This window comes from Protopterus annectens, chromosome 8.part0 (genome assembly GCF_019279795.1).
Source record: "Protopterus annectens isolate FY-2018-M chromosome 8.part0, PAN1.0, whole genome shotgun sequence".
NCBI lineage: Eukaryota > Metazoa > Chordata > Ceratodontiformes > Protopteridae > Protopterus > Protopterus annectens.
Window position 1 is genome coordinate 1,208,899,552 of NC_056741.1, and position 26,790 is coordinate 1,208,926,341.

Here is a 26,790-nt window from a genome sequence, read left to right on the forward strand (position 1 = left end):
TTATCTGATATTGTCAATTTTCATTCTGTCCTCAACTGATGGGACAAAGTCCCTAGCTACCTAATTTCCAGGGTGGACTCAAGGAAGGATATTCCTGAACACCATAGAACCAAAAGATGCCCTTCCTCTGGAGAAAAGATCTAATTGGTAATGAGTAGTAAAGGTATTGGGAGTAGCCCAAGTAGCTGCTGCACAAATATCATCCATGGACACTCTAGACTGAAAAACTAAAGAAGTTGCCATGGATCTGGTGGAATGGGCTTGATGGAAATGCAATTTGTTATCCATCTACATACAGTAACTTTGGTAAATGGTGTACCCAATGTTGGTCCGCATATGAAACAAACAACTGATCAGAATTTCTGATGTTTTTTGTCCTGTGTGAGTAAAAATGCAACTGTCTATGAACATCCAATAAATGTAATATGTGTTCTCCTTTGTTATAAAATTTGGGAAAGAATACTGGCAAATTAATCAATTGATTTATATTGGATTCTGACACCACTTTGGAAGAAATGACAGATTGGTACATAAGGTAACTCTGTCTTCATGGAAAATCAAATATGGAGGTTTTGAGTACAATGCTTATATCTCAGAAATTCCAATGGCTGTGGTAATGGCCACTAAGAAGATTGTCTTCCATGAAAGATTTTTGAGTTTGCATGTAGCTGAGAGTTCAAAGAAAGATTGTGTAACAGACTGCAGCATGAGGTTTAGGTCCCAATGGGGGTAAGGTCTTTAAAGGATGACTTTAAAAGTAGAGTACCTTTCAAAAACGTTTTGCTCAACTTGTGGGACACTACCAAAGAACCATTCATCCTCACATGAAAATTGGAAATCACCACTAATTGTACTTTAACAGTAGAAGAATGTGCCCCTTCTTCAAAAAATATGTGCTAGAAATTCCAAGATATTTTGAAGGGGGGGGGCTGAGAAAGGTTCAGTGTCACAGTTTTGGGTCCAAAAAACAAATCTCTTCCAGTTGCTGGAGTATAGTTTTCTGGTGGAAGGTTTATGAGAGGACAAAAAATATGATGGACAGGAGAAGAGAGGCATAGGTTGTCTGGCTGTTAATGGAACTGGAGGAACCAAGCAGTCAGCCTGAGATTCACTATGTTTGGATATATCATGCCTGTTGGGTGAGATAAGAGGTCCAGAGTTGGATCCAGAAGCCAGGATAGTTGAAACAAATGAGGCCAAAGGAAAGGAAACCAAATTTGTTGAGGCCAATAAGCGGCGATGAGGATGACTTTGCTCTTCAACTTTGCAGCTTTCTGAAGAAATTTGGGAATCAGTGGAGTGGGAGGATATGGGTAAAGGAGACCAGGGGGCAAATCGTGAAGTAGAGCATCCCTCAATGTTTCACCCTATGGCGGGATTAGGGCAACGTAGCTGCTGCATTTTTGTTGTTCAGTGGGGATACAAATAAATCACAGCAAGGCTTGCCCCATTGTCAGAAGATTGTGTTCACAATCTTTCTGTTAAGGGATCACTTGTGAGGTAGAAGAATGCACATGCTCAGTTTGTCAGCTATCACTTTGGACTTCCCTGAAATGTGCATTGCTAAAAGAAAACGGTTGGAAGAAATCGCCCACTGCCAAACTCTGAGAACTTCTCAACACAGTGGGTAGGATTTGGCTCCTCCCTGTTTGTTGATGTACCAGATGACCAACATGTTGTCCAGCTGTACTGCAATTGTCCCCAAAGGCAGAGCATTCTGAAATGCTTGGAATGCTAATAGTACTGCTTTCATCTCCAGGACATTTATGTGCAAGTTGGCCTCTTTGGGGGACCAGCTGCCTTAGACTGACTTCCCCAGATAATTTCCCCCACCTTAGTTGGGAAGCATCCATGGTCACTATGGCTTTGGGCTGAGGGAAAATGAAAGGACGACTTTCTAGAACCTGGCCTGAATGAATCCACCATTTTAGATCTCTCTTGCAGAGAGATGTGAATGTTTCTTATCTTGTAAGACAAAAGAATTAGGATATTGAGTAGCTAACATCCATTAGAGAATTCTCATATAAAACCTGGCTAGTGGTACTAATGTTATTGGTGCCACCATCGATCCCAGAGCCTGAAGGACCAGTCAGGCTGAAATTAAGGTGCTGCATATTATCTTTTTGACTTGAAATCTTATGGCTGAACTGTCAGTAATGGAAGGGAAACAATGGTTGTCTTTGTATTGAGAATTGCTCCTATAAACTTAGTCTGAGTCTGTTCCAGATGAGATTTGTTGTAGTTCATGGTTTTCCCTAGATGAGTGCAAATCTGGAGAACTTGGTCTCTTGCACATATTTGTGGCCTAGCTGTGACAGATTCAATAGACATTTGGATACATAAAGCTTATAAGTATATTTTTGGCACTTGATCTGTTATCAGTGATAGTTAACTAAACTGCTGCATTTATTAATTTTTTTGTGATTGCTTGTCTTGGTGTCTGCATTTTGTTTCCGTTAACAAAACTGCTGCATTTATTAATTTGCTTGAGATTCTTTTCTTGTGTCTACATTTTGTTTTCTGTTTTACTGATAGTTAACAGAACTGTAGTGCTGTTATTATTTGCTTGATATTTCTGGTCACTGTCTAGATCCTGTTCAGCTAGTTTCATAGCGGGGGTTGTCTCCCTTCTTTTGAAGCCAGCCTTCCAATGTGTGAGGCACGTTTTTTTGTGTTATCTGATTCCCTAAGGCTCTTAAGTTTTCCTGTATACTACTGTATAAAGAGTTACAATTCTGTGAGGCAGTATCAGTATGTAGTTGCTGTTTGTTGCCTAGCTGTGACTTATTCAATAGACATCTGGATACAGAAAGCCTATAAGTATATTTTTTTCCCACTTAATCTGTTATCAGTGATAGTCAGCTAAACTGCTGCATTTATTAATTTGCTTGAGATTGCTTGTCTTGGTGTCTGCATTTTGTTCCCGTCCCTCCCTATTGGTGTCTTATTCTTATACATGATGGCTTTGCTGTTGCCCACCCCTACTGTAAATTTGATCTGGGACACTCCTCCCAGTCTAGTGTCATTAGCTCATTCTACCTAATACAGAGAGAACATTTGAGAAGGCCAACCCACTTAGGTTCTTAATCTTGAATTATCTTCTTTTCCTCCTTTCTGTATTTCTACTTCACTAAAAACAAAGAAAAAGAAAAAAAAACTTTGCTAGAATCTCCTTGTGTGTTCTGACTGAGTGTGCTTCTTGGCACTTTTTAACTGTTCAGAGTTGAATAAAACAATAATCAAATTCAGTTCAGAATACAGTTTGAATAAACTGCATTTATTTAAACTGTATTTCCTTTAATATTGCTACACTCTCAAGTGTGCTGGCTTGCACTGCACATGAATTGTTTTTATTGCTGTTTTAGCCGCTTTTCTATAAAAAAATGAAAATTTTCTAAGCTTGTTTCTTGCCTTTCCTGTAACTAGTCTAGTCCAGGTACAAAATTGCTGTATCCAGGACTGTTTGTAAGCTTCTGAGCCCACCCAAGCCTTTCTGTGTTGGAGGGAAGCCTTCTAGCTTATTGGTGGGAGTGGTAAGCAATTGGTAGTCTACCTACCACACGAAGAATGGTTTCTGGCCCAGAAAGTGTAGTTTATTGGCCATTTGGGCAGTTTTTCCATCTCTTTCAACTTTTTGGTTTAAAAGCCTGTGTTTGTGCTTTTCCAGCCTTTCCTGTAACTAGTCTAGTCCAGATACAGATTTGCTGTATCCAGGACTGTTTGTAAGCTTCTGAGCCCCCAAGCCTTTCTGTTTCGGAGGGAAGCCTTCTAGCTTATCAGTGGGAGAGGTAAGCACTAGGTAGCCTACCTACCACTGTTTGTAAGCTTCTAAGCAGTGCCAAAAAGTTTGGTATTCAATTTTTCACTTAAATCTGCTAGTTCTCTCCTCCTGCACTTTTACTAGCTTATTAGTCTAGCACTTTACCAGACATCTTGTAGCAGTTATTGTAGCACACAAAAGTGCTACCAGCACTAAATGTTCTACAAGGAAACAGCTCCAGTACTTATTATTAATGCCCACCCCTCCAGGCATGTCTAAACGTCATTTCCCTGTGCTTTCTCCTATTAACCTGGTGAACTTGGGCATCCTGAGGCAATGTAGCAACTGCCTCATGTAAAGTGACAACCCTCTCGTCTTACCTGCCAACACTCAGACTTGCGAGAGATGCGCTTATATATTCAAACTGGAAGCCATGCACTCTCCAGCCAAGACCAGAATAGCTGGCCAAGAGAAGAAGGTCAACACTGGCACCATACCACATGGAACACATAGCCCTCCAGAACACACACCAGCGCTGTCTTCACATAAAAACACAAACCACACACCCACCTTGGCGGATGCTCTCAATAAAAATCTACCCAAACAGCAGAGACCTCAAAGATAGAAACACACTCAAACACCACAACACAACACTAATCACGAGACACATAACTCTTTTAAACAGTGTGCCACTCAACCAAAGCCCCTAAAGCAAAACAGCATGCCCAACACCCTAGTCATAGGTGACTCGATAGTAAGGCACACTGATGTCCCACTCACTAGGTTGAATAAGGAGAAAGTAACAGTCAGCTGTCTTGTCAGGTGCCAGGATCTGCCACATATCGCACACACTCGGGTCCCTCAACAACAGGCACAAATATGACTCTGTCATTGTACATGTGGGTTAAACGACCTGAGACATACCTCCCTGGACAACATGAAAAGTGACATGGTGGAGCTCTCGGATTATGTAGCCCAGGCAAGTATGACTCTAGCCCTGAGCAGCCTCCTACCATCACCCAGAATGATACCACAGTACAAACAGAGCATGATTGATTTCAACAATTGGCTAAGTTTCTGTTATCATTCTAAGGGGATCCAGTATCTTTCTGCCTGGGATGACATGATTGACAGACCTTGATGCTTTGCCAGAGATGGCCTGCATCTGTCACCCCTGGGCTTCCGGATATTGGCCAAGCCACTTGTCACCCCTATCTACCTACCTTTTTTAGGCAGCGTTCCAAAGACCAAATCACCACCGTAACAGCTACAAACAAATGCAATCTGAGGGTCATGTTTCTCAGCAGTAGAAGTCTAAATCTCAAAATGCACTTGCTCGAAGCACTCCTTAAAATTGAGAACATCGACATTTGTTACTGTAACAGAGACCCGGTTCAAGGCAGCAGAAAGCACCCCTGCACTACCAGGTTATAGCTCATTCCACACTTTTCAGCCTCAGAACTTGGACCGAAGCTCCAAAGGCGGTGGTGTTTCCATATTCATAAAGGATGCGCATAACTCCAGACTGGTAGCCCAACATAGCGCATTACAGATACTTCAGGTGCCGCTAACATTGGGTAAGACAGTGATTCAGGTCATTGCCTGCTGTAGGTCCCCAACCATGTCCAAAGACTCTCACTCCATGTTCCTAAGCACCCTGGAGAATATTTGGGTCCAACCTAACACTCTCATACTGGGCAACATCAACTACCCCTCCATTAACTGGGAAAACTACTCGCATACCAATACAATTGCCCAAAGTTTCCTGTAATTTATTAATTCCAATGCCCTGGACCAGCTCATTCTTACCCCCACTAGAGGTAGCAATGTTCTTGACCTGGTCATTACTAACATGAGCGACTGTTGCTCTACACCAATAGTCAACTCCTCCCTGGTTAGGTCCGACCACAAACTAATCACCTTGGAAGTCCAAATACTCCCCCCCGCCCACATGCCCCACAAAGGTAAACACCACAAAAAACTTCTACAAAACTAACTTTGGGCTCCTAAAAGCAGAGTGGCTAACTTCACAACACCCATGCAAACGGAGAATAGTTGCATGACCGCCAAATCATACACCAATGCACTGTACGAACACCTACACAAATGCATAGATCTCACCATACCCAGTAGAACCAAGATGCTCTCCTCCAAAAAAAGGAAGCCAATGTGGTGGCCCCTGCCATAAACAAACTCTACAACAGAAGGAGACTGATTCAGAATAAGGTGAAGTCCCAAAGACTGGAAAAACTCCCTTATCAACTTCCACAAAAAGTTGAGATCCCTCATCAAATCCTCTAAAGCTAGCTATGAAAACAGAATTGCAGCAGATAATTAAGACAACCACAAGGCCTTCTATAGTTATGTAAAGAATCTCCACTGCAATACCCAGATTTGCTCTGAGCTACTGCACAATGGTACCTCCTATACAGAGCCAACAGATATTACCAATTTACTGGCCAATAGATTCAGTGCTAGCTTTACCTCTCTCTCCTCCACCAAAGGGCCAATCACAATACCAGTAGATTGCCAAGCACCCAGTATTATTGCTGCACAGGTTAAAACAGCACTGTCCAAAGCCAAGAATGCAGCTTCTATGGGATCTGACAAAATCCCTGGCTGTGTTCTACATGAACTACAGAGTGAACTGGCACCTCACCTGTGTGCCCTGTTTAATCACAGCCTCACCTCAGACTTTGTCCCCACCAAATGGCGCACTGCTACAGTCATTCCTCTCCACAAAGGAGAAGCAACTATAGACCCTGAGAACTATCGCCCCCATTAGCCTGACAAGTCTGATATGCACATCTATGGAATACATCATCATGGACCTAATAAACAAGGATATAGGGAATCTCCAAACTCTGGATCTCACACAGTTTGGTTTTGTGAAGGGTAGATCATGCCTGCTCAACCTGGTTGACTTCTTTGAGTCAGTCACCAGAGCAGTGGATGAAGGCAAAATGGTTCATACAGCCTACCTTCATCTGACCAAGGCCTTTGATACCATTCCTCACTCAGGAATCATAGAAAAACTCACTAAGCTAGGCATCAACCCCTATATCAGTAGGTGGGTTGCAAACTGGCTCACAGATAGAAACCACAGTGTGAAAGTAGCTGACTCCAAGTAAGACTGCTGACCTGTCATGAGTGGAGTCCCACAGTGTTCAGTCCTGGGACCTCTCCTGTTTGGTATCTACTTCTCTGAAGTCCAGGCCAACAAGAAGGGACTCTGGCTGACAAAGTCCGTAGACAGTTGCAAGTTGGGACCTATTATTAACTCCCCATGTGATGTTGACATCCTACAGAAAGGCCTCACTGAGACCAACAACTAGTGTTAGAACCATGGCCTTAAACTCAATGCCAAAAAAATGTCTCGTCATCTCCTTTGGGAAAAACCTGGTTCCCATGAATTACCACATCAATGGTAGTGCACTGAATACAGAAGGAGTTATAAGAGATCTGGGAACACAGGTTGACAGCAACCTCTCTTTTTTGAGCACAGCATTGCCACTGTGGTCAGAAAATCCTTCTGTGTGGCACATCTCATTACTAAGGGTTTTGCATCCAGGAAGAAAGAGGTCATTGTCTCCCTCTACTCATCCCTCATTAGGCTAATCATCGAGTACAATGCCCAGTTTGGCATGTACGTCACTAGACACCTGCAACAACTGGAGAGGCTGCAAAAGTACCTCACAAAGAGGATCCTAGGCCTTAAATACTTGTCCTGTATGGACAGACTCAAAAAACTCCAACTGTTCTCTGCCTCATATCACCTACTTAGAGGCGATCTCTGCTTGGCTTACAAAGCCATGTCTGACCCAGCTCTGTTAGAAATGCTACATCTAAAGAAATCCCAGTCAATCCGCACCACACACTCCAGAGACCTCAACCTCATTACCACCATCAACAAAACATGCTGGAGGGGCTGGTCCATAACCCAGGGACTGCCATGCTATGGAATAGACTTCCCATACATGTCAAACAGAACACCTCCCTGGCCCTCTTCAAGAGAAATATTGATGAGTGGATGGGAAATAGAAAATTCACCCCGGGGATCACTCCAGTTGCTGTCCTCGACAGAGGCACTGAGAACTAAGGTCGAGTGGCATGATGCCAGGGTAATCCTGTGGGCTAGGCTTGTAAAGACTCCAGGGCCATTAGCTTAGTACACACCTGTGAACCTATGAGTTGATGCCTGGTCAGAGTGGTAATGAGCCAGTCATCTAGATATGGAAACACTTGGATTCATTGCAGTTTGAGGTGAGCTGCTACTACTACCATGCACTTGGTAAACACTCTGGGGTCTGTGGTGAGTCCAAAGGGCAGTATTCTGAATTCATAATGACTGGCTCCCAGCCGGAAGCATAAATATATTCTGGAGTGTCTGTTCATCTTTATGTGATCGTACATGTCCTGAAGGTCTATAGAGCACATACAGTCATCCTTATCCAGAAATGGGAGAATGGGCAGAACAGTGGCCATCTGAAACTTGTTTTTTCGAACTGTCCTGTTTATTTTGGAGAGATCCAGAATGTGTCTCCAGTCCCCTGTTTTCTTTGGCAATAAAAAGAACCTTGAGTAAGTTCTGGATACTGTCTGGTCTGGCAGGAGCTCTTGGATGACTCTTTTTTTCTACCAGCTTTTGTATTTGAAGTACTGCTTGTTCCCTCTGACTAGGTGAAACATCAGAGATTTTTCTTTTGACTGGGGGAGAAAGGGAAACTGGTATAATGTATCCTCTGGAAATGATCCTCTGCACTCAAGTATCTTTTGTTATATCTAGCCAGGCTCTTTGGTGCAGGGATAAACATCCCTCAGCTGTCTCCAGAGGTGGACAATCAGGCCTAATTTCGGCAGCGATGGTAGGGTTTGTCAAAGAAAAATTCTCTGGAACCCTGGTCTGTGGGCCTCCTTGCCAAGGAGGTGTCTTTGTCCATTGGAGTTCCCTCTTCTCTCTCTCTGGGGGAACCTCCTCCACATGTGTCTTGAGAAGGACTGTGAAACTTCTTGAACCACATTTTTGAACACCGTGTTGATTCCTGAAAAGTTTCTTTGAGGAGTCAAAAAAGGTATCCCATAGCAGATAGGGTCTTTACATCCTTTTCACACCTGGACGGAGGGTCTTTTGCCTTGGGGCCAAATAAAAATGTTCTGTCAAAGGGAGCATTGATGAAAGTAGACTAGAAAGGCTCCACAAACTCACAGAAGTGCATCCAGGCATGTCTCCTTATGGAAATGCCTGAACCCACTACCATTGAGGTTCCTTCATCTACATGTGAAATCAACCTCATGGATGAATTGGATATGGACTGTGGGATCATCAGTTGAGAAGTAACAGATGCCTGAACTTCATCAGAAACAGCACTCGAGAGTATTTGATAACTCCTTGATCAAATCCCTCTGAAGCCTAGCAAAGTGTGCCAGATAATTGAGACCTCAGATTCAAGGTCACTGAAGCACAGACATGCTTCCCAAATCTGTCCATTGCCCACAAGTGTGTGTTGGGGGGGATGAACAGTGAAACTTTCCTCAGCTAGTTCCTTCTTGGTGGCCTCTGCAACAACCACGGAATCAACAGGAACTCCCTTCCCCCAAACTTTCTATCCACTGGTGGTGCCATTATCCTATCTCGTCTGTGATGAATGGGTTCTGTGGTGTCAGGGTCCTTCCACACATGACATGAGATCAGATCAGTGAGGTCATCAGTGGGTGGAGTCACTAAGGAGGTAGAGGGTCCAGTTCCAAAAGCCTCCAGGAGAACAAATTCCTCAAATGTAAGGTTGCTGGATGTCCAACCGCCTGTCTGCGTAAAGATTTCTGGGATGTCTCCAAAGGAGATGTCTTCAGGAGGTGATCATGGGGGCCCTTCACCATCATTGAAATATGTGTCTTCAGTGATGGGTTCCTCCAGGGAGTCTAAATGTTTCCTCTTACATGTTCTCTTCTTAGAAACCTTCTCAGTGGAGTGCTCTAGGGAGGTATCAGAAGAGGAGATTACAATTCCCTGAGCAGGAGCCTGGGGTTTTGGTACTGGCTGTCCTTGTGGAGGGAGATATTGAAGCTCTGAGCACTGAGACATCATGGCAAGGGTCTTAAGATCTGAGGGGAAAGGATCGGTCAGAACTGTACAGGCAGAAAGTACTCTGTTCGCAACCTTGAAGGCAGAGTGACTCAGAGAGAGAGACCATCAAATCCGAGAAGACAAGCTTCTGAATTGTAGTACTCCCCTGCTCCGAAGGCAAAAACTCCTAGGCAGAAGCCAGAGCTGTGCTATCCAGTACAGAGGCTCTGAAAGTTTAGGAGTTGAATGCAACATCTTGGATCTGACACTAGACAACAGCTCTGGGAGCTCTCCAGATTTGTTGGAATTGGAACACTCGGAGAAGATCTCGGATAGAAGGATAATGTTGTTTTCGATTTTAAGCAATATGAATCCAGATGACTGGTCCAAAAACTCTGAAGCTATAGGAGTCAGAAGAGGAATCTGTAACAGGGGAGTAGCAGATTCACTGATGATCTGACTCAGAGAGGTAGGAGCTGAAGGAACACCAGTCTGGCTCTGTGCCAAGAGAATCTTCTTCACCAGTCTGTCCACATCTTCTTTATAGCTTCTGAAAGAGCAAGTGGAGTATATGGATGGTGACCAAGGTCTTTTTAAGAACGAGAAAGGTACCCTATCAGCAATTGGATCCAGAGATGGAGAGTATCTTGCCCTGTGTAGTAATTTAGCAGATTGCCCTGGATCAGACAATGTCAGATCCAAGAGCTTGGACTCCATCGGATTCATCTTAGGGGCATCGAATCTGATAATGTTTCTTTGACAGCGTCTTGGATTTTACCCCTTTTAGGATCTGGGGTTGAGACCGGATCCTTATGCAACCTCTTTCTCGAGGAGTCCGAAGCTGAGGAGGAGGAAGATGGCTTCAGAGAAGAGGGTTTTTTGACTTTTGTACTTTTGTTTTAGAGAAAGAAGATCCCTCCGATAAACCCCCTCCAAACGAAGAAGGAAGTAGATTTTTTTATTAGCATCAGTTTATTTTTTTCATTGTACTAAAGCCACTAGTGTTAAAGCAATGACATATTGAGCAATCTTCTTGCAAATGGACAGAACGTAGACAGTAGAGACATAATGTGTGGGTATCACATAGTGGCAGCTTGTGCTCACACTTCATACATTTCTTAAAACCTGCCGGTTTATCCATCATCATTAACAATACAACACAATAGAATAGATAAGAAGAAGTTTTTTTTTTCTTTTTTTATAAAAAGAGAATACATGGAAAGGAGAGATGGAGACACCAATGATGGTAAAACTAGGTGCTACAACAGTGTTATGGGAGAATAAAGATACAATAGTATCTGAGAGGTACAGAAAAATGCACTAAAGACAGAAGAAAATATAAGAAAGTATAAGAAACCACAATAAATTTATAGACAAAGATAAGGGAAGTAATATAACGTTTTTTTTTTTAAACAAAGTGTGAAAGATAATATGAAACTTATCTGAAGTGGCAAACAAGATCTAAGGTAATTGGGGTTGGTGCATTATGGGTAAGGGAGAAGGTCAAGAGTTTGTTGGCTGTCACGAGCTTTAGCAACGGCTGAGTTGGATCCGAGCCCATCAACTCAAGTATCAGTTGAGGACAGAATGAAAGTTGACATCATCACATCATTCTTTAAAATTTGCACTGTAAGTTGCAAATCTTGAGAAATATGCATGCACTCACAGAGAAATTTCTTGTTGTCATGTGAAAACCTGTGTCTGATTAACACAAATTTTCTAACAATATATGTCTAGGTTATACATTTTCCAAGATATGACAAACTGTTTGTGAAAGTTTAACAAAAAATACAATTTGGGGTTTGTGTGCATTATATTACAGCATTAATGGAAAGACTATGAATGCACTGACTATTTTCACTGTAAAGAACATGTCTTACTGATAACATTCCAATTTGTACAGTTTTAATAGTTATTATTGTTCACAAAATATCTACTTTTGTTTACCTTATCCTTTTTAAGTTTATTTTTCAGAAAATGCTGTAGAATGCAAGATGTGTTAAGGCTGCTAGAGGTGTTGCATTCCACACCATCTAGGTGTTAATAATATATATATATATATATATATATATATATATATATATATATATATATAAAGAAATGAACTTTGTGACAATAACAGCATTCAAAAAACAGTAAATCACACCAACAACTCTTGTAGTACTTTAGCGCTTCTTCAGAAAGACATGTTTCATAACTTTATGAAACATGTCTTTCTGAAGAAGTCTTGATAATAAATAAGATGAAAGCGCTAAAGTACTACAAGAGTTGTTGGTGTGATTTAGTGTTTTTTGAATGCTGTTATTGTCACAAAGTTCATTTCTTAGTTAAAATTTCTTCTCTTCGTTCAATTTTTTTTTTGAGTGTGGTTAATTTTAGTTTTATATATATATATATATATATATATATATATATACATTAAAGTAGCCATTTAAGCAGCATCTTTTTGGGAGGTAGGAAGCAAGAGAATATGCATTATTCACACAGACAGTGAGTAACGATCAACACTGAACTCTCGGTCCTGGGGCTGAGAGACCAAGATCTTAACTACTGAGCTATTGTGCTATATACAAGTTTCATGGGTGTGTGGGCCAAAGCTCCTCCCATATGAGGGTGTGCAAGAAGGGAGTGTCTCCTCCAAAAATGTTTTAACTTAATGTGCATTTTAATCACTTGCATTATAGTTTTACTGTTACAATTCACATTCTGAATAAATGAGGTCACGTATTTGCGTTGTGATTCAAATAGATGAAATTCAGACTTGTAAAATATACCTAGGTAAAGGGTGCAAGGAGCATTATCATTATGTAGACTGTAGATAGAACAAAGGGTTTCTGTATGGCTGAATGTCAGTCTGGTCCCTCAGAACCCCCAAGACTGCGGATAGCAGCCTTCTGAGAATGACAAGTCAGGAATGGTGCTAATGATCCTTGGTGCTACAAGGTCGGGTTGGAAAAGTAGTCACAAACAAAAGAAGAGTATACCATGGTTACATGTGGAAATGGCTTCTTGCAATTTAAACTGTTGGCTTATGCTGATTTTCCAATTTTTCAGAGGATTATAATCAGGCAACAGTAGTAACATAAATGGTAAATGGCATTAAGTATGAAAGACTTAGTGCTAAGAGTATTCAACATAATTGTACGAGTTTGTCCCATACTAAAATCTGAATATCACTGTGTTATTGTCCCATAGTGAACGAAAAGTCTAACTACAGATTTTTGTTTCCTTAACTATTTGTTAAAAGTTATGTTACTGAATTGACGGAATGCATAAAAGTGAAGTCCTGCAATAGTAAAGACGAAGATGATTCCTTTCATTTTTCCCGATTTTTTCCTGCATTTGTCTGGACTGTACGTGACTTTATTCTAGAGCTGAAACTTGATGGGCACCCTATAACTGAAAATGAGTACCTGGAACATGCCCTCCAATTAAGGCCAGGTATGGTATGTTGAAATGTAGCAGAGGTGAAATTCTGTCTTTAGTAGTGTAATGTGTATTAGTACAGATGTTTGCAGCAGTAGTGGTACGACTTTAACATGCAGTGTAATTTAAAATGAACGCATCACTGTATGATAGCCTTTGGTGGTACTTGAGTATGTTGTGCTGTGGTAATGCAATGGGTTAGTTCTGCAGACTGTAGTTATCTTGTAACCGAGTCAGGAATGTCTATAATGCAGAAGAATAGGACCTGAAATAATTTTCTCAAATTCTCTTCTAGTCTTAAGTATACTAGTATATCAGAAGCAAATAATAAGATATTGAAATCGTGTTACCCCCACTCTATTTGGATTGCCAACACATGGCACCAAAGGCCTCAAATACACTGCAAATATATATATATATATATATATATATATATATATATATATATATATATATATGTGTGTGTGTGTGTGGGGGGGGGAGATGGTAACAGACATCGCTGCTAAATACCTTTTAGTGAGTTTAAGTGGTGGCCGTAATCCTGAGTGGATCTTTCCTTTAGCCTATGAACCTCTATATACAGTTAAACTGAAGCCCATAAATTCAGGGAAAAACTCAGGAGTAACAATGTCTTAATGAAATAATTCCATTCCATGATATCACAAGCTTTCTTGACTTTCAAGTTAGCCACCATTAAACCCTTCTTCTTAGTCTGGGACAATTGCATTTTCTGTTTTTAAATTATTATGAAAAGTCTGTTTCTACATGATGGATAAACTTTCCTTTAAATGTATTATGTGAGATACTACACCATATGGGCTGCTAAAGTAGCCATAAATAATTTATATTCATGGCTTACTAGAAATAAGTCTTTATAGTGACAGCAGTCTCCCACACTTTTTTCTCTTTGTCACAGCTTCCTGTTTCCACGAAGATGAAGCTTTCCCTTTAAGTCTAGTCTATAAAGCTATCTGTTCACTACAAAGTTTATTCAGCTGCAGCCCACTCAAGTCATTTTTTTCCAATACTGACAGCAGCATATGTCTGCTTCATAAAGTCTGAACATTTCTGCAACCAGCACAGGATACTGGCTGATCCATTTGATTGTGTAACCCTGTTATTAACCTGCTTACCTTATTGTCTGTTACATTAAGCAGATAGGCAGGCCCTTCAAAGTTTTACTATAGAACTGCAATTTTTGTCCATCAAATTTTAGTTTCCTCCTTAACATTTTGCATTCTTTTGGCTCAAATACCTTGCCTAGAAGTTACCCTTAGTTGCTTCCTTTTGTTACACAGATTTTCTCTCATCCTTTCTTCAAATACTGTCTCCATTAATTTTAACACAAAATTGTATCTTATTCTTAAATATATCTTGCTTATAGGCAGATGAGTGTTTCAGTAATCCCCAGTAACTCTAATATGTGGTCAACTACTTGCAACAAGAGTTTCTCTTTCTAATTGCATTGCCATGAAACATCACCATTTCTTCATATAATCCTTGTTTACAACAAAATTTCAGTGGTGCATGATCACAAAAGACAATAAAAGTTATAAGTTACATACTTGGCACAATGCTGTATCCTTGTCACCCCAGGCCTGTCCAGTGTGACTTATGAGAATGCTTTTGCTAGGTAGATCCTTTCCGACAACTTTTCGCTTTACCAAACACTCAAGCTCAAGATCATTTCACTCCTGCCGTCATGCATTTATCCCCCCTCTCTGCCTTAGTTCAAGTTTGCTGCTTACTCAGTAGAAGAAGAAGTGCACTGAAATGATCAGAAGGCATCTTGTGAATAGTAGCCAGGTTTCCAGACACGTCTACTAGGTCCAACCAGAGACGAGAGAAGAGAACCACGACAGTTTGATAGGGGATAGTAGGTGGCTGTCTAAGCAGACTAGGTATGACAAGGATCCTGTTTTATGGCAAGTACATCATTTCTATATCCTGTGTTATCCCATCTTTCCACTTCATCTTATGGGGTAGAATCCCAAGATACCGTTTTTCTTAGCTGAAATCATGACAGGATGCCCTTGAGGATAGTTGCTTCAAAGGAAGATCTGGATCTGGAGATAATGTCTAACTTATAATGTGTACAAAAAGTAAGCAATGTAGTTCTAAGTTTCTGTTGCAAAAGTGTCAACCACTGGTAAATTCTTGACGAAGGCAGTAGAAGCTCCCACAGATCTGGATGAGTGGGCCTTTGGCTTTCCCAGTAAGATCTTACTTTCTGATTAGTACAGAAAGGCTATGCAGTCTGAAAGCTATCTGGATAAAGTTGTTTTGGATACCATGCAACCCAGTCTTCAGGGTGCAAAGGAAATGAGCAACCAAGAATCTTTACTCATTGCTTTTGTGCAGTGTAAATAAAAACATAATTGCATGTGAACATCCAGAGTGTGAAGGAGGCATTCACCTTTATTGGAGTACATACAGAAGAAGACCAGAAAATGAATTATTTGGTTGAAGTTGGATTCCGAAGATACTTCAGGTACTTTTATTGCACCTTGGAAGTTTTTTGCCCTAGGCCTCAATTGAAAAAGGGCTGTCATATCCAGACTTTCCTGGTAAATAAAAGTAAAATAAACAAAAATAAATAAAGGAAGGGTGGATTATATCTGGCTAATACTCTGACTTTGTGAAAAACAAGATAAGGAGGCAAAGAAGGACAGTACCTGCAACTCTGAGATTCTTCTAGCTGAAGTGACAATTAGAAGAAATAGTCTTTCACAAGAGGAATGTTAGTTCAGTGGATGAGGATGGCTCAAAAGAGGTGTGAGTTAATGTCTACAAGAAGAGATCCAGGTCACTTGTGGAGAGTGGGGTCTTTGATGGGGGTATATAAGGAAGGTATCCTTCAAGAAATGTTTACATAATTCCTGACCCAAGATGGAAGAAGATGAAAAGCCTGTGTGGAAGTTGGCAGTAGCAGCCAATTTTGCCTTGATTTTGGAATAACTAGAGCCTGAGTTATTGGAAGAAAGAAATTGCAAAATTGAGGGAATATGGGCAGAGTAGAGATAACAGTCCTCAGTTATAGGCCCAAATAAGAAAAAAACCTTTCTAATTATTGTTGTAGATCTTACAAGTAAACTTTTTGAGAAGCTGAAAGAAAGTATAGCTGCGTAAGTTTCACTTACCAGTAACAGTAGATAATTGTAGAATAAAGTTCCTCGCTGGCCTTACAACCCTGTCTCTGGCAGGCTCTGACAGCTTCAGATTCCTCCCTTTGCATGTCTGTGGTTGTGAAGATCTAATCAGCTGCCAGAGCAAGATAGTCCTTCAGAGCCACAGACAGCAGCCCTCAGTTTTTCTTCTAGGGCCCAAAAAAGAACAGACGGAAAAAGCAAGCTTTGTGCTAAACTAAACAGCAGCAACCACCAAAAAAAAGTAAAGGGGGATGGTGGGAGGGTGCTGCCAGTAGGGTAGTGTGTTCTATGAACATCTACTGTTACAGGTAAGTGGAACTTATGTTCAACTAACACACTGCCTTACTGACATTCAGGTAGATTCCCAGAGCTTACCCAAACTGGGAGGTGGAAGGATAAGGGTTCAGCAGCCTCTGGAGGATGGTCCTATTGAAGCCTGCTTTGGATCAAGAAAAGGCATCCAGTTTGTAGCACTTTATAAAAGAATGGCCCAAAGACCAAGTTGCTGCCCTTAGAATACATCTAGAGTGTACCCCTTTCCAAAATCCCAATGAAGTGGAAAAGGCCCTAGTGGAATGTGCCTTTACCTTGCCTAGATTCACCTTGCTATGGTGGGTGCGGGTCTGTATGACAGTATTGAATGGACTAAATAGCGAATGCTATTTAGTCGATCCGATACTGTCGATATGGCAAAATAGCGAAGTCACGGAACATCAAATTTTTTCCCATGGAAAAAATTTGGTGGGCCATCTTTGGGACATTGCCATTTCCTCCACTATGGTGCGATCTCGGAGTTGGTATATTTAAGTAGGGGGGTGTGGGAGGCACAGCCCCCCACTTAAATTTGTGTTGAAGGTTTTATTTTTTTTTATTTTTTTTTTTTTTTGGCGCAGCAAATTTTTTCCCTTGGAAAAAATTTGCTGTTCCGTTTGTTCGGTAATTTGTTGTTTAGATATTATATAGCGTTCGCTATTTTCATTGTACAATAATATAATATAGATCCGTGGGTGCAACAATACCAGAGGACAACCAATGTGTAGTGGTTTACTTAGTGACAGGTTGACCTTTCTTTTCCCCATAGAAGGAAATAAAAAGCCTTTTGGTCTTCTTAAAGGGCTTTGTTTTGTCAAGGTAGCACCTGAGCTTCAGATACACATCCAAGATATGAAAAATCCACTCTCCCTGATTCTTAGGTTCTGGAAAGAACGCATGGGAATAGATGGACTCATTAAGAGTGAACTCAAACCTTTTTCCACATGAAAAAAAAAAGGATTAGTGTGCAGCACAACCATATCCTTGTGGAAAAGGTAAGGTTGACCCACCATGAGAGCTTGAAGCTTAGAAACTTTCCTTGCGGATTTGTCAGAGCAATAAGCAAAATAATTTTCCACATAAAGAACTTGAGATCAGTGTGAGCAGCTGGTTCAGAATGTGGCAAAGTCAGTTTTTCTAGAACATAGTTGAGATCCCGCCGAGGAGTAATCTGCTCGTGAAGGGTGTCATATACAACACTTATTTCATAAACTGTTTTAACAAAAGAGAAGAAAGAGGGGGATCCAAAGGCAGACAAGCAGAGATTGCTTTTAAATGCAGAGTAGCGGACACATATGATAAGCCATCCTGAAGTAGCTCTCACAAATATTTCAAGACCAGGGGGATAGTAACCTCAATAGACTCCCTATTCCCATTAAGCTACCACTTAGAAAATCTCATCCATTTATAAACATAAAATTTTCTAGTAGCAGTTTTTTTCTGACCTCCTTTAACACCTGCTGCACATCCTCATGAAGCAGGTGCCTAAAGGAGTCCAAATTGAATCATCCAGACTGTTAATTGAATTTTCAATACATCAAGGTGTACCAGTTGCCCCTGAGACCATGTGAACAGATCCAGAGTGAGAGAAACTTTGTGTTAATTGCCCTTGGCCAAAAGCATTAAAAGGGAGAACCAAAATGGTGTTAAGCCATAGGGGTGTCACCACAATGATCTTTGACATTTCTCTCTGAACTTTGAGAATACTTTCTGGGTCAGAGGAAAGGGTGGAAACACATAAAGGAACAGTCCCATCCAATGGAATGAGAATGTGTCTGTCTTCAGGCATGGCTGCAAGGATGCCTGGAACAGAATTTCTCTAGTTGTCTGTTTTGAAAGATGAATCTATTTACAGCATTCCTCATGTCTGAACTAGATTGTGCAACACCACTGGCTTAAGCTTGCTGTTGTGCGGAGTCAGCCTAGGATCTGCTTAGCTGGTTGCCACAGTGTTCTGCTCTGACAGTATGTATGAAGCCTGAAGAGTCAAAGTTTACTGAGAAGCCAGCTCCCAGGCCATCATTACCAACTGGCACAAAGGGTCAAACCTCAAACCCTCCTGTTTATTGAGATACCACATTGTTGTGGTTCTCTCCATAATCTCCTGAAGAGGAACCAGAGTCCATAGGTGATGAAAAACCTTCAAGTCATGAATCACCACCAACATCTCTTTGATAGTGATGTGCTTCCCTGCATCCTTAGGATCCCAAGTGGCTTGCACTTGCTTCCCCATTGACACAGCTCCCCATACAAAGTAGGACAAATCTGTCTTGACAGTGCACCAGAACTGGAAGGGAGAATGGAAGTCCAGGATTGACACTCAACTGCTTTCGCTACCACTGTAACTCTCTTCTGATGAAAAGAAGCACTGACAACTGGGTTTCCAGGGAATGAAGGTGACGAGTTCAACAATTTTGGACATACCATTGAATTTTCCTCATGTGAAGATGAGCCAGTGGTATCACGAGAATCATGGACACCATCAGTTCAAGAATTATCAGGAATTCTAGAGCTGGGACAACATTCCTCTCTGAGAATTCCAGAAACACTGTTTGGTAAGAATGGATGTTGTCTTTGTGCAAAAATCCATTCTTATGTTGAAGCCAATAAGACTCTCTAGAAAGATGAATCTGTGTGAGGGGTCCAGCACGACTTCGGGAGGTTCAGCTTAAACCCTAGAAGAGAAAGTGAGACCAAAACTTCCTGTTGTGATGCCAAATACTTGGATGCAAACTCTGCAAAGATCAGCAAGTCATCCAAGTAAGGAAAAATGTGAGTGCCCGTAGTCCGACAGTGAACCACTACCAGAACAAGCTGTTTTGTAAATACCCGAGGAGCAGTGGATAGCCAGAGGAGCAGTGGATAGCCGAAAGGGCAGTACAGATAACTGAAAATGCAACCCAAAGACAACAAATCTTAGATATCTTTGGAAATGGTGAGCAATGGGTATATGATGATAAGCTTCCTTTAAGCCCAGGGTCACCATGAAGCAGTGATCCAGAAGAAGAAAAAGCACTGTCTGCAGGGTGAGCATCTTGAACTTGGGAATCTGGATAAAGGTATTCAGAAAGGATAGGTCCAGTACTGGTCTCCACACAATTTCCTTTTTGGGAACCAGGAAAATTCAGGAATAATCCCCTCTCATACTCTCTGAAGGAGGTAACCGGTTCTATTACCCCAGAGTCCAAAATATGCTACAGAATGGGAGGGGATAACAAAGACTAATCTGGTGAATGAGGAAGTACACCCCTGAACAGTGGAGGAGGATGTTTTTTCCACTGCCATCGGTAACCCTTATCCACAGTTATGAGAACTCATTTTTTGGAAATTACTGATGGCCACACTGACTTGTTGAGCGACAACTTGAGAGATGTAGCACCCGATGAGATATTTCAAAAAATGGGTGCCCCATCTCAGCATAGTCATAGGTTGGAAGGGGATATCCTTTTTGGGAAAGGGACCCCTCTTGTTGGACTTGTTGGAACTGTTGTTCTGCCATTTCCTTTTGTTATTGTGGATCTTGTTAGGCTGGTACTTCTGTTTATGAGGCCACCAAAAATGATCATGTTTAATGAAGGAAACTTGGGAATATAAAACATTTTGGACACAACTTGGATTAGTTTACCTCTGTCATCCCAGTGTTTAAGGATCTTATTAGCTGCAGTAACAAACACACAATCAGACTCAATGGGAGTGTGAAGCCCCTACACTGGCCCAGTAATCAAGGAGCCTCAATCGTCACCACTACAAAAGTGAGGGATGTACACATTGAAAGGATGACAAGTACACACACAGTAAAGTGCAATTTCCCTTATGAGCACACAGAAAACTGTCAGCCTGGGGCTGGTTTCTCCCTCTTTCTCCAGATCCCCAATAAGACTCCCCACTGGCACAGCTATAGGTTAAGATCTCAGCTCAGTGGCCAAGCTAAGACCTCAAGCACCCTCTCTGTCCAGCCATTGCTTCATGTCCCTGCCCAAGTAGCTGACTCGCACACACTTTGAGATTTGATTGATATACAAACACATGCACACACACACATACACACACACACCTGGGAAAGGCTGGCACAGATTTACTAGCTATGCCCCCTTCTGCCCAGACCATAAGGTAGTGCCAGCTGCCACCAGCCACCCTTAACTTGTCAGCTACTATAAGGTCCTTACAAAGGGTGACCAATCCTACTGTGTAATATTACTATTATCCAAATTGTAAGTGTAACCAAGACTTTCAAGGCTATTTAGGAGAGGCCTGTACAGTGTTACCAAGTACATGTGCAAGTACTCTTAAGAGCTTAAATATCTTTAAACAGTCCAGCCACAATTAAAAGGTTTAAATATATTTGATAATAAACAATAAAAAGAACAAGACTATACTCAAACAACACAGTAACTACAGAGTTCAGAATCACAGGAAATATTTTAAAACAACATTGCAGGACAGTCTCAAATAAATACAGAAAACATCTAAACTAATCTCACTATATTTCTATCTCTAAAAGAGATACTTTGCCTAAATCTTACATACAGAGCAACACTCAGGCAAACGTGCCGAGTGAATGTTTCTAGGTCCAAGACAGGATACAAATGCACAGACTCACTCGCTGAGATAGTTCTTAAATTAACAATACACATTACTGCTGGGCTAGCTAGGATGACATCACTGTTTGTCACCTGCCTTCAGTTCCCAAGCTAGCAGAGACTAATGTCTGTGTTACAAATACTTGTCTCTCAGATGTGCAGCTTCTGGGAAGTCCCAGAGCAATAAAAACACTTTACATTTTAAACCTAATAATTAATTCTGTTTCAAGATAATAGAAAGAAGCTTCTAGCTCTGGACAGCCTGTCTTCTTGCTGTATTAACTAACTTTATAGCACATTGTAAAACACTCTTAATTTCAACTTATTTTCTTGAAGTTTTGCAGGTTAACTCTGTCTTCCAGCTTCTACTATTAAAACATAAATTTGCACAGGTATATAGTTTATATATATTTCTCTTCTTTTCCAGTAGGGTACACTGTGGTAACATTCTTGTAGCTCAGTACATAACATGCAGTTCAACACACACTTCTGCACCAGTAGTTTAATATCCACATAACATATGTAAGACAAGCATATGAATCATATTAATATTCACAAATGACACATGATTATTTACAAAATTTCAGTTAGCTGGGCTGGCAGTGTCACAGGGAGCAGTTAAAATATAATTTTTTAAGTCATTAGAAAAATTTTTGACTGCGCAACCAAGCATACTCCCTCATCACTACTGACAAAGCTGTATTTCTAGAGATAGTGCTACCCCCTTGTAAGATACTCTTGAAAGCATATTTTGACATCTGAGAATCACTGGAAACAAAATCTTTGACATAAACCCTTTGCTCAATAGACAACAGTGCAGCAAACTTTTCTAAACTATATTTGCATCTCAACACAGACTTCCACAAAAACAGATAGTTAAATATTTTAAAAGCTACGATGACTGAATTTACCAGCTTCTTCCCCTGAAATTCTACCCACTTGCTTAGTTTATCTTCCGGGATCAGATTTGTAGAAGACAGACTTTTTACTAGGTTACTAGAAAAAGTAAATGGAGACAAAGAAGCAGGGTCCACAGAGAAGGGGCCCTGGAGACACAACAAGGCAGAGGAAACCCTAAATTTCCCAAATATTTTTAGTGAAAACCTCAGTAAGCAAATGAGATCAATAGATTTTCTTAAAAACATCCTCCAGTGCTGAGGTCGCTGGAGGGATGAGCTCATGGATTGATGCCTCATCCTCCAAAAGATCATAGACCCTGTTAGTCTTGGGTGCAGTAGAAGACTGCTCCCAATTAAATACATCCCTAAATCTAGACAGTATTTGGGAAAAATAACACATCTGTTTGGGTTGCTGCATCTGCTCATCATCAGAGGAAAATGACTGCTCTAACTCAGGTCAGAACCCTCAGACACATGATCCCTTTCAAAATTAGAATTATAGCAGAAAGACTGAGGGTGAAAGCACTGGCATTATTATTAACCTGGGTATGTACACCAGAGTCAACTGCTTGAATGACGGATCTGACCATAGCCACCATCTCCAGTGGGAAACCTGAAACTGACAGCTGCTCAACCTTATGCATAGTGTTCTGTCTCTTACCAGCATGGACTACACTAGTGGGAGGTTACTCAGGAGGAAACTTGTCAACCCAGGCAATGGATTCTGCACCCCTGGCCTCCCCTGCACCTAAAGAATTTGGTTCTCCTGTGCCTGAAACAGGTAATGGTACAGCCATGGAGAATGTGCCTGACCCTTATGTCACACACAGTTGTGGTATCTACTCCATGCCACACCAGGGGATCTGGAGATAAAAGAAGGTGAGTGGTCTGATTGCCTGCTCTTGGCTGAGCTTACTGCTGAGTCACAAGCCATGGGCTGAGGGATGGATATATATATATATATATATATATATATATATATATATATATATAAAATTTATTTTTTTAAGGTGCAGACAGGGTAGTTGGGGGGGGGGGGTACAGTTTCAGTGTCCATCTAGTCAGAGGTGAAAAACTAGCCAGATCAGTACAAACTAGTAATGAAACAGTACTCACAGTAAACAAAGGAAAAACACCCTTATAATCTTCCTTAAAGTAGCAAAGTAAAGACCATTTTAAACAGAGAAACAACAGAATGCTGTACTGAAGCAAACATCCAGTAAGTATACAGTAAGCACAAATGTATAAAGAATTCATAGTTTCATAGGTGTTTACTAGGCTATCAACCACAAGGGCCTTTTTAAGCCTAGCCATGGATACCAAATCTTGGACATGTTTCAGGGGGCCTGGAAATGAACCATTTATAGTCTGCCTTTGTCCATTAGAGACATAGTTGCCAAACCAGGGATGAATTTCCTGTTCCCCATACAACTCAACTTCATATGGGTCGTGAGCCTGTTCCAGAGAAGGGGTAATCTCTGGGATAGATACTTGTCTCTCCAGCAAGTCTTATTTATATCACAGGCAAGGTTTAAGTCTTTAAAATGGTTGATAAGTCTGATGCTGTTTGTTTTGCAGATGTGCAGGAGGTCCATCAAAGTGGGGTCTGACAATTCCTTACATGCAGGCATAGAACTCCCCTCAACAGCCTGTTGGAGACAGTATACAGGGATAGGGCCTTGAAGCGGTCTGCATAGGACATATTACACCCTGTTTTCTTTTAGTGAGAAACATCTGTGGATGTTCCAGTTGTTGGATATGCCTGATTATGTGCATACCAAAGGGAGCATTGGACTCGATGATAGGTCTGATGACTGTTGAATATAGTGGAACAATGACTTCCTTGGACCTAGATGCCCTACCTTTGTTTATAAATTGTACAACAGGGAATGATTTCCTCACTACTGTAGACACATTGTGGTCAAAGGCTAGACTACTTTCTGTGTGTGTCCACAAGTCCCTGATTATTGTGTCAACTCTTAGGGATGTGTTGTCAATATGATAGTTACCAGGGGTGGATGACTACCCAAAGGGTAGTATTATGCATTTCTTGGCATTTAGTTTTAGTCCATGGCTCTGACACCAGTTATTTGTCTTGTGTCAGCCCTTCCTGGAGAACATATGTATTGGTGGGAATTAAATGACAGCTCCTAATTTCAATCATCTGTAAATTTAGTGTGACAGAGGCCTCTCATTGACATTGACTTTGACTTCAGAGAAGTAAATACCAATAAGAAGCCATCCCAGGGACCAATCTTTGAGGGACTCTGCTTGTGATTGGCCTATTTGTAGAGGTGGACTCCCCAGTTCTAACTTCCTGAGACCTGTGTGAGCCAAATGGCTATCCACTGAGTGACATGAGGATTGGCACCTAACCTCCTGAGTTTGTCAACAATGCCAGAGTGTGATATTGTGTCAAATGCCTTGGCCAGGTCAAGGTAGGCAGTGTGAACGATTTTGTCCTCATCCATTGCTTTAATTAACTTCTCGAAGAAGTCCATCAGGTTAAGTAGGCATGGTCTGCCCTTGAGGAAACCAAACTGGGTTGGTTCCAGTGTCTGGAGATTTTTTATTTCATTATTGATCATTTCCATGATAATTCTTTCCATGGCTTTGCACATAAAACTAGTGAGACTTAAGGGTCTCTAGTTTCCAGGGTCTGCAGATGCCCCAGCTTTGTGCAAAGGGATGACTGTTGTTCTCCATTCATGAGGCACGAAGCCTGTTTGGAGGCTATGGTTAAATAGAATAGGTCATGTTTCATGCTGTTTAGAAAGCATCCTGGAATATTGTCTGGACCCCTTGATGCAGTGTTCTTGGCCGTAGAGAGAGCATTAAGGACTTGTTCCCTAGTGATAGCAGATATTTGATGGTATTTCCTGAGGGAAGGTTGAAGAGGAGAGAGACAGGTAAAGTTGGAGCTGAATTTGTCAGCCAGTAGGTTTGGTATATCTTCTAGCTCAGTATAGGTGGCTCCATTAACAATGAGCTCTACACACGAGTATGTATTGCCTTTGAGGCTGTGGCTATAGCTAAAGGATATGTTGTGATTGTCTTTGGTGTGGGTGGCCAAATTTACCTCAACTTTGGCTTTGGTAGGCTTTATTTGTCCTCTGGGTTGTTTGTTTAGTTCGATGACAGTGCTTTTATTCTTCTGAGTGCTGCACCTCCTAATTTTTGCCATGATTTTCTTCCTTCTGTTATACAGCCTATTAATGTTGTAATTCCTTCATGGTGGCTTGTTTTTTTGAGTTAGTTCTGTACATCTTCCTGGTGGGTACAGCTGCCGCTATTAATATGCTTGTATAGGGTTTCCATGACAGTTCCGTGTAGGCATCAGTGTTCCCAGGGTTTATGGGGGCTTGAAATTTTGTCAGGTTATCAGTTATTGGTAGGAAGTTAGCCTTAGAGTAGTTTCTGCATTTTTCGGGGTTAGCTGAGGGTTCCAAGTTTTATTTTTACTTCGAAGAAAACCATTTTGTGGTCTGAACAATTACACTAGGGTGTGTGCAGCACTTTCCCAAATTAGTGAGGACCAGGTCTAGTATGTTTGCACCCCTGGTCGGTGTATTGAAAATCTGGTCCAGGGAGTTTGTGTTTACAAAATCCAGGAATCTCGGTGTCTGTACATTTAGTGTCATATATGATTCCTAGTTAACAGTGAGGTAATTAAAGTCGCCCATGAATATGATATTAGGTTGGGTGGTGAGTGTTTCCATTAAGTTTAAATACATGTTATTGGTTTCCTGGGACTTAGAGGGAGGAGGGCTACAGCTTGTGAGTAAATGGTATGTGATTTTGCCTATGGTGATTTGAACATGGAGAAGATCAGGTGCATTGTCATGTTTGATCAGCCTTGAGGTATATTTATTTTTGATGTAAATCGGAACACCCTCCACCTTTAGTCCTTGTCTGTGTTGTAGCTGGTCTAAAAGTGTGGAAGGCATTATAACCCTGCACTCTTGGTGTGCTCTCCACAGCTTTAAACCAAGTCTCACTGACCTCGCAGACATCAGCATTCTTTACAGTGAAGAGAACTTTATGCTAGGAGAATAAAAAAACTCCACTCCCTAGAAGCTGTCTTCTCTGTAGAAAATGCCGATGTATTTGCGGTCACTATTAAGGACTGACTACTGAGAGACCATGTAGGCTGTCCAGTCTTTAGTGGTCTTTGCCACAGATTTTACAGGTAAGATGGAAAAATGTTTAATATCCTAAGAGCTGCAGTGTGCACTAAGCAGTTAGATATGAAAGCGGGGGTAACTTGAGCATTGGCTATCTAAGTGGAGAGCCACTAATTTTAAAAGTGCAAGGTAGACGGGAAGGGATGGGCACTTTGTATTCTGGTTCTGCAGAATACTTGGCCAATAAATTTAAATAGCTGAAGGGGAGTGATTTCACAAAATGATAATTTTGTGTTTACTACCAGTGGCAAATGAAAGAAGAGAGGGAATGAGATATTTTGTCCTTTTAAAATAAGGGGCAGGCAACTAGAAAGAAGGTTGAGTTTAAAAGCTCTCAGGATGAGAGAGTGGAAAAAACTTAATTTCTATGTAACTTACAATTGACACAGCTGTGGTCTCTTTCCTAGTTTAAATAT

The 26,790-nt window shown here is 41.2% G+C and overlaps 1 protein-coding gene across 2 annotated transcripts in view; it reads left to right on the forward strand.

The window, feature by feature from the left end:
• Window positions 1-26,790, forward strand: part of LOC122809313 (guanylate-binding protein 1-like) — a 543,787-nt gene that overhangs the window by 180,877 nt on the left and 336,120 nt on the right. For both annotated transcript variants that reach the window (XM_044080711.1, XM_044080712.1), the window contains one exon: window positions 13,072-13,265. In XM_044080711.1, coding sequence (XP_043936646.1) covers window positions 13,072-13,265 — 194 coding nt within the window. The remainder of the gene's footprint in view (window positions 1-13,071; window positions 13,266-26,790) is intronic.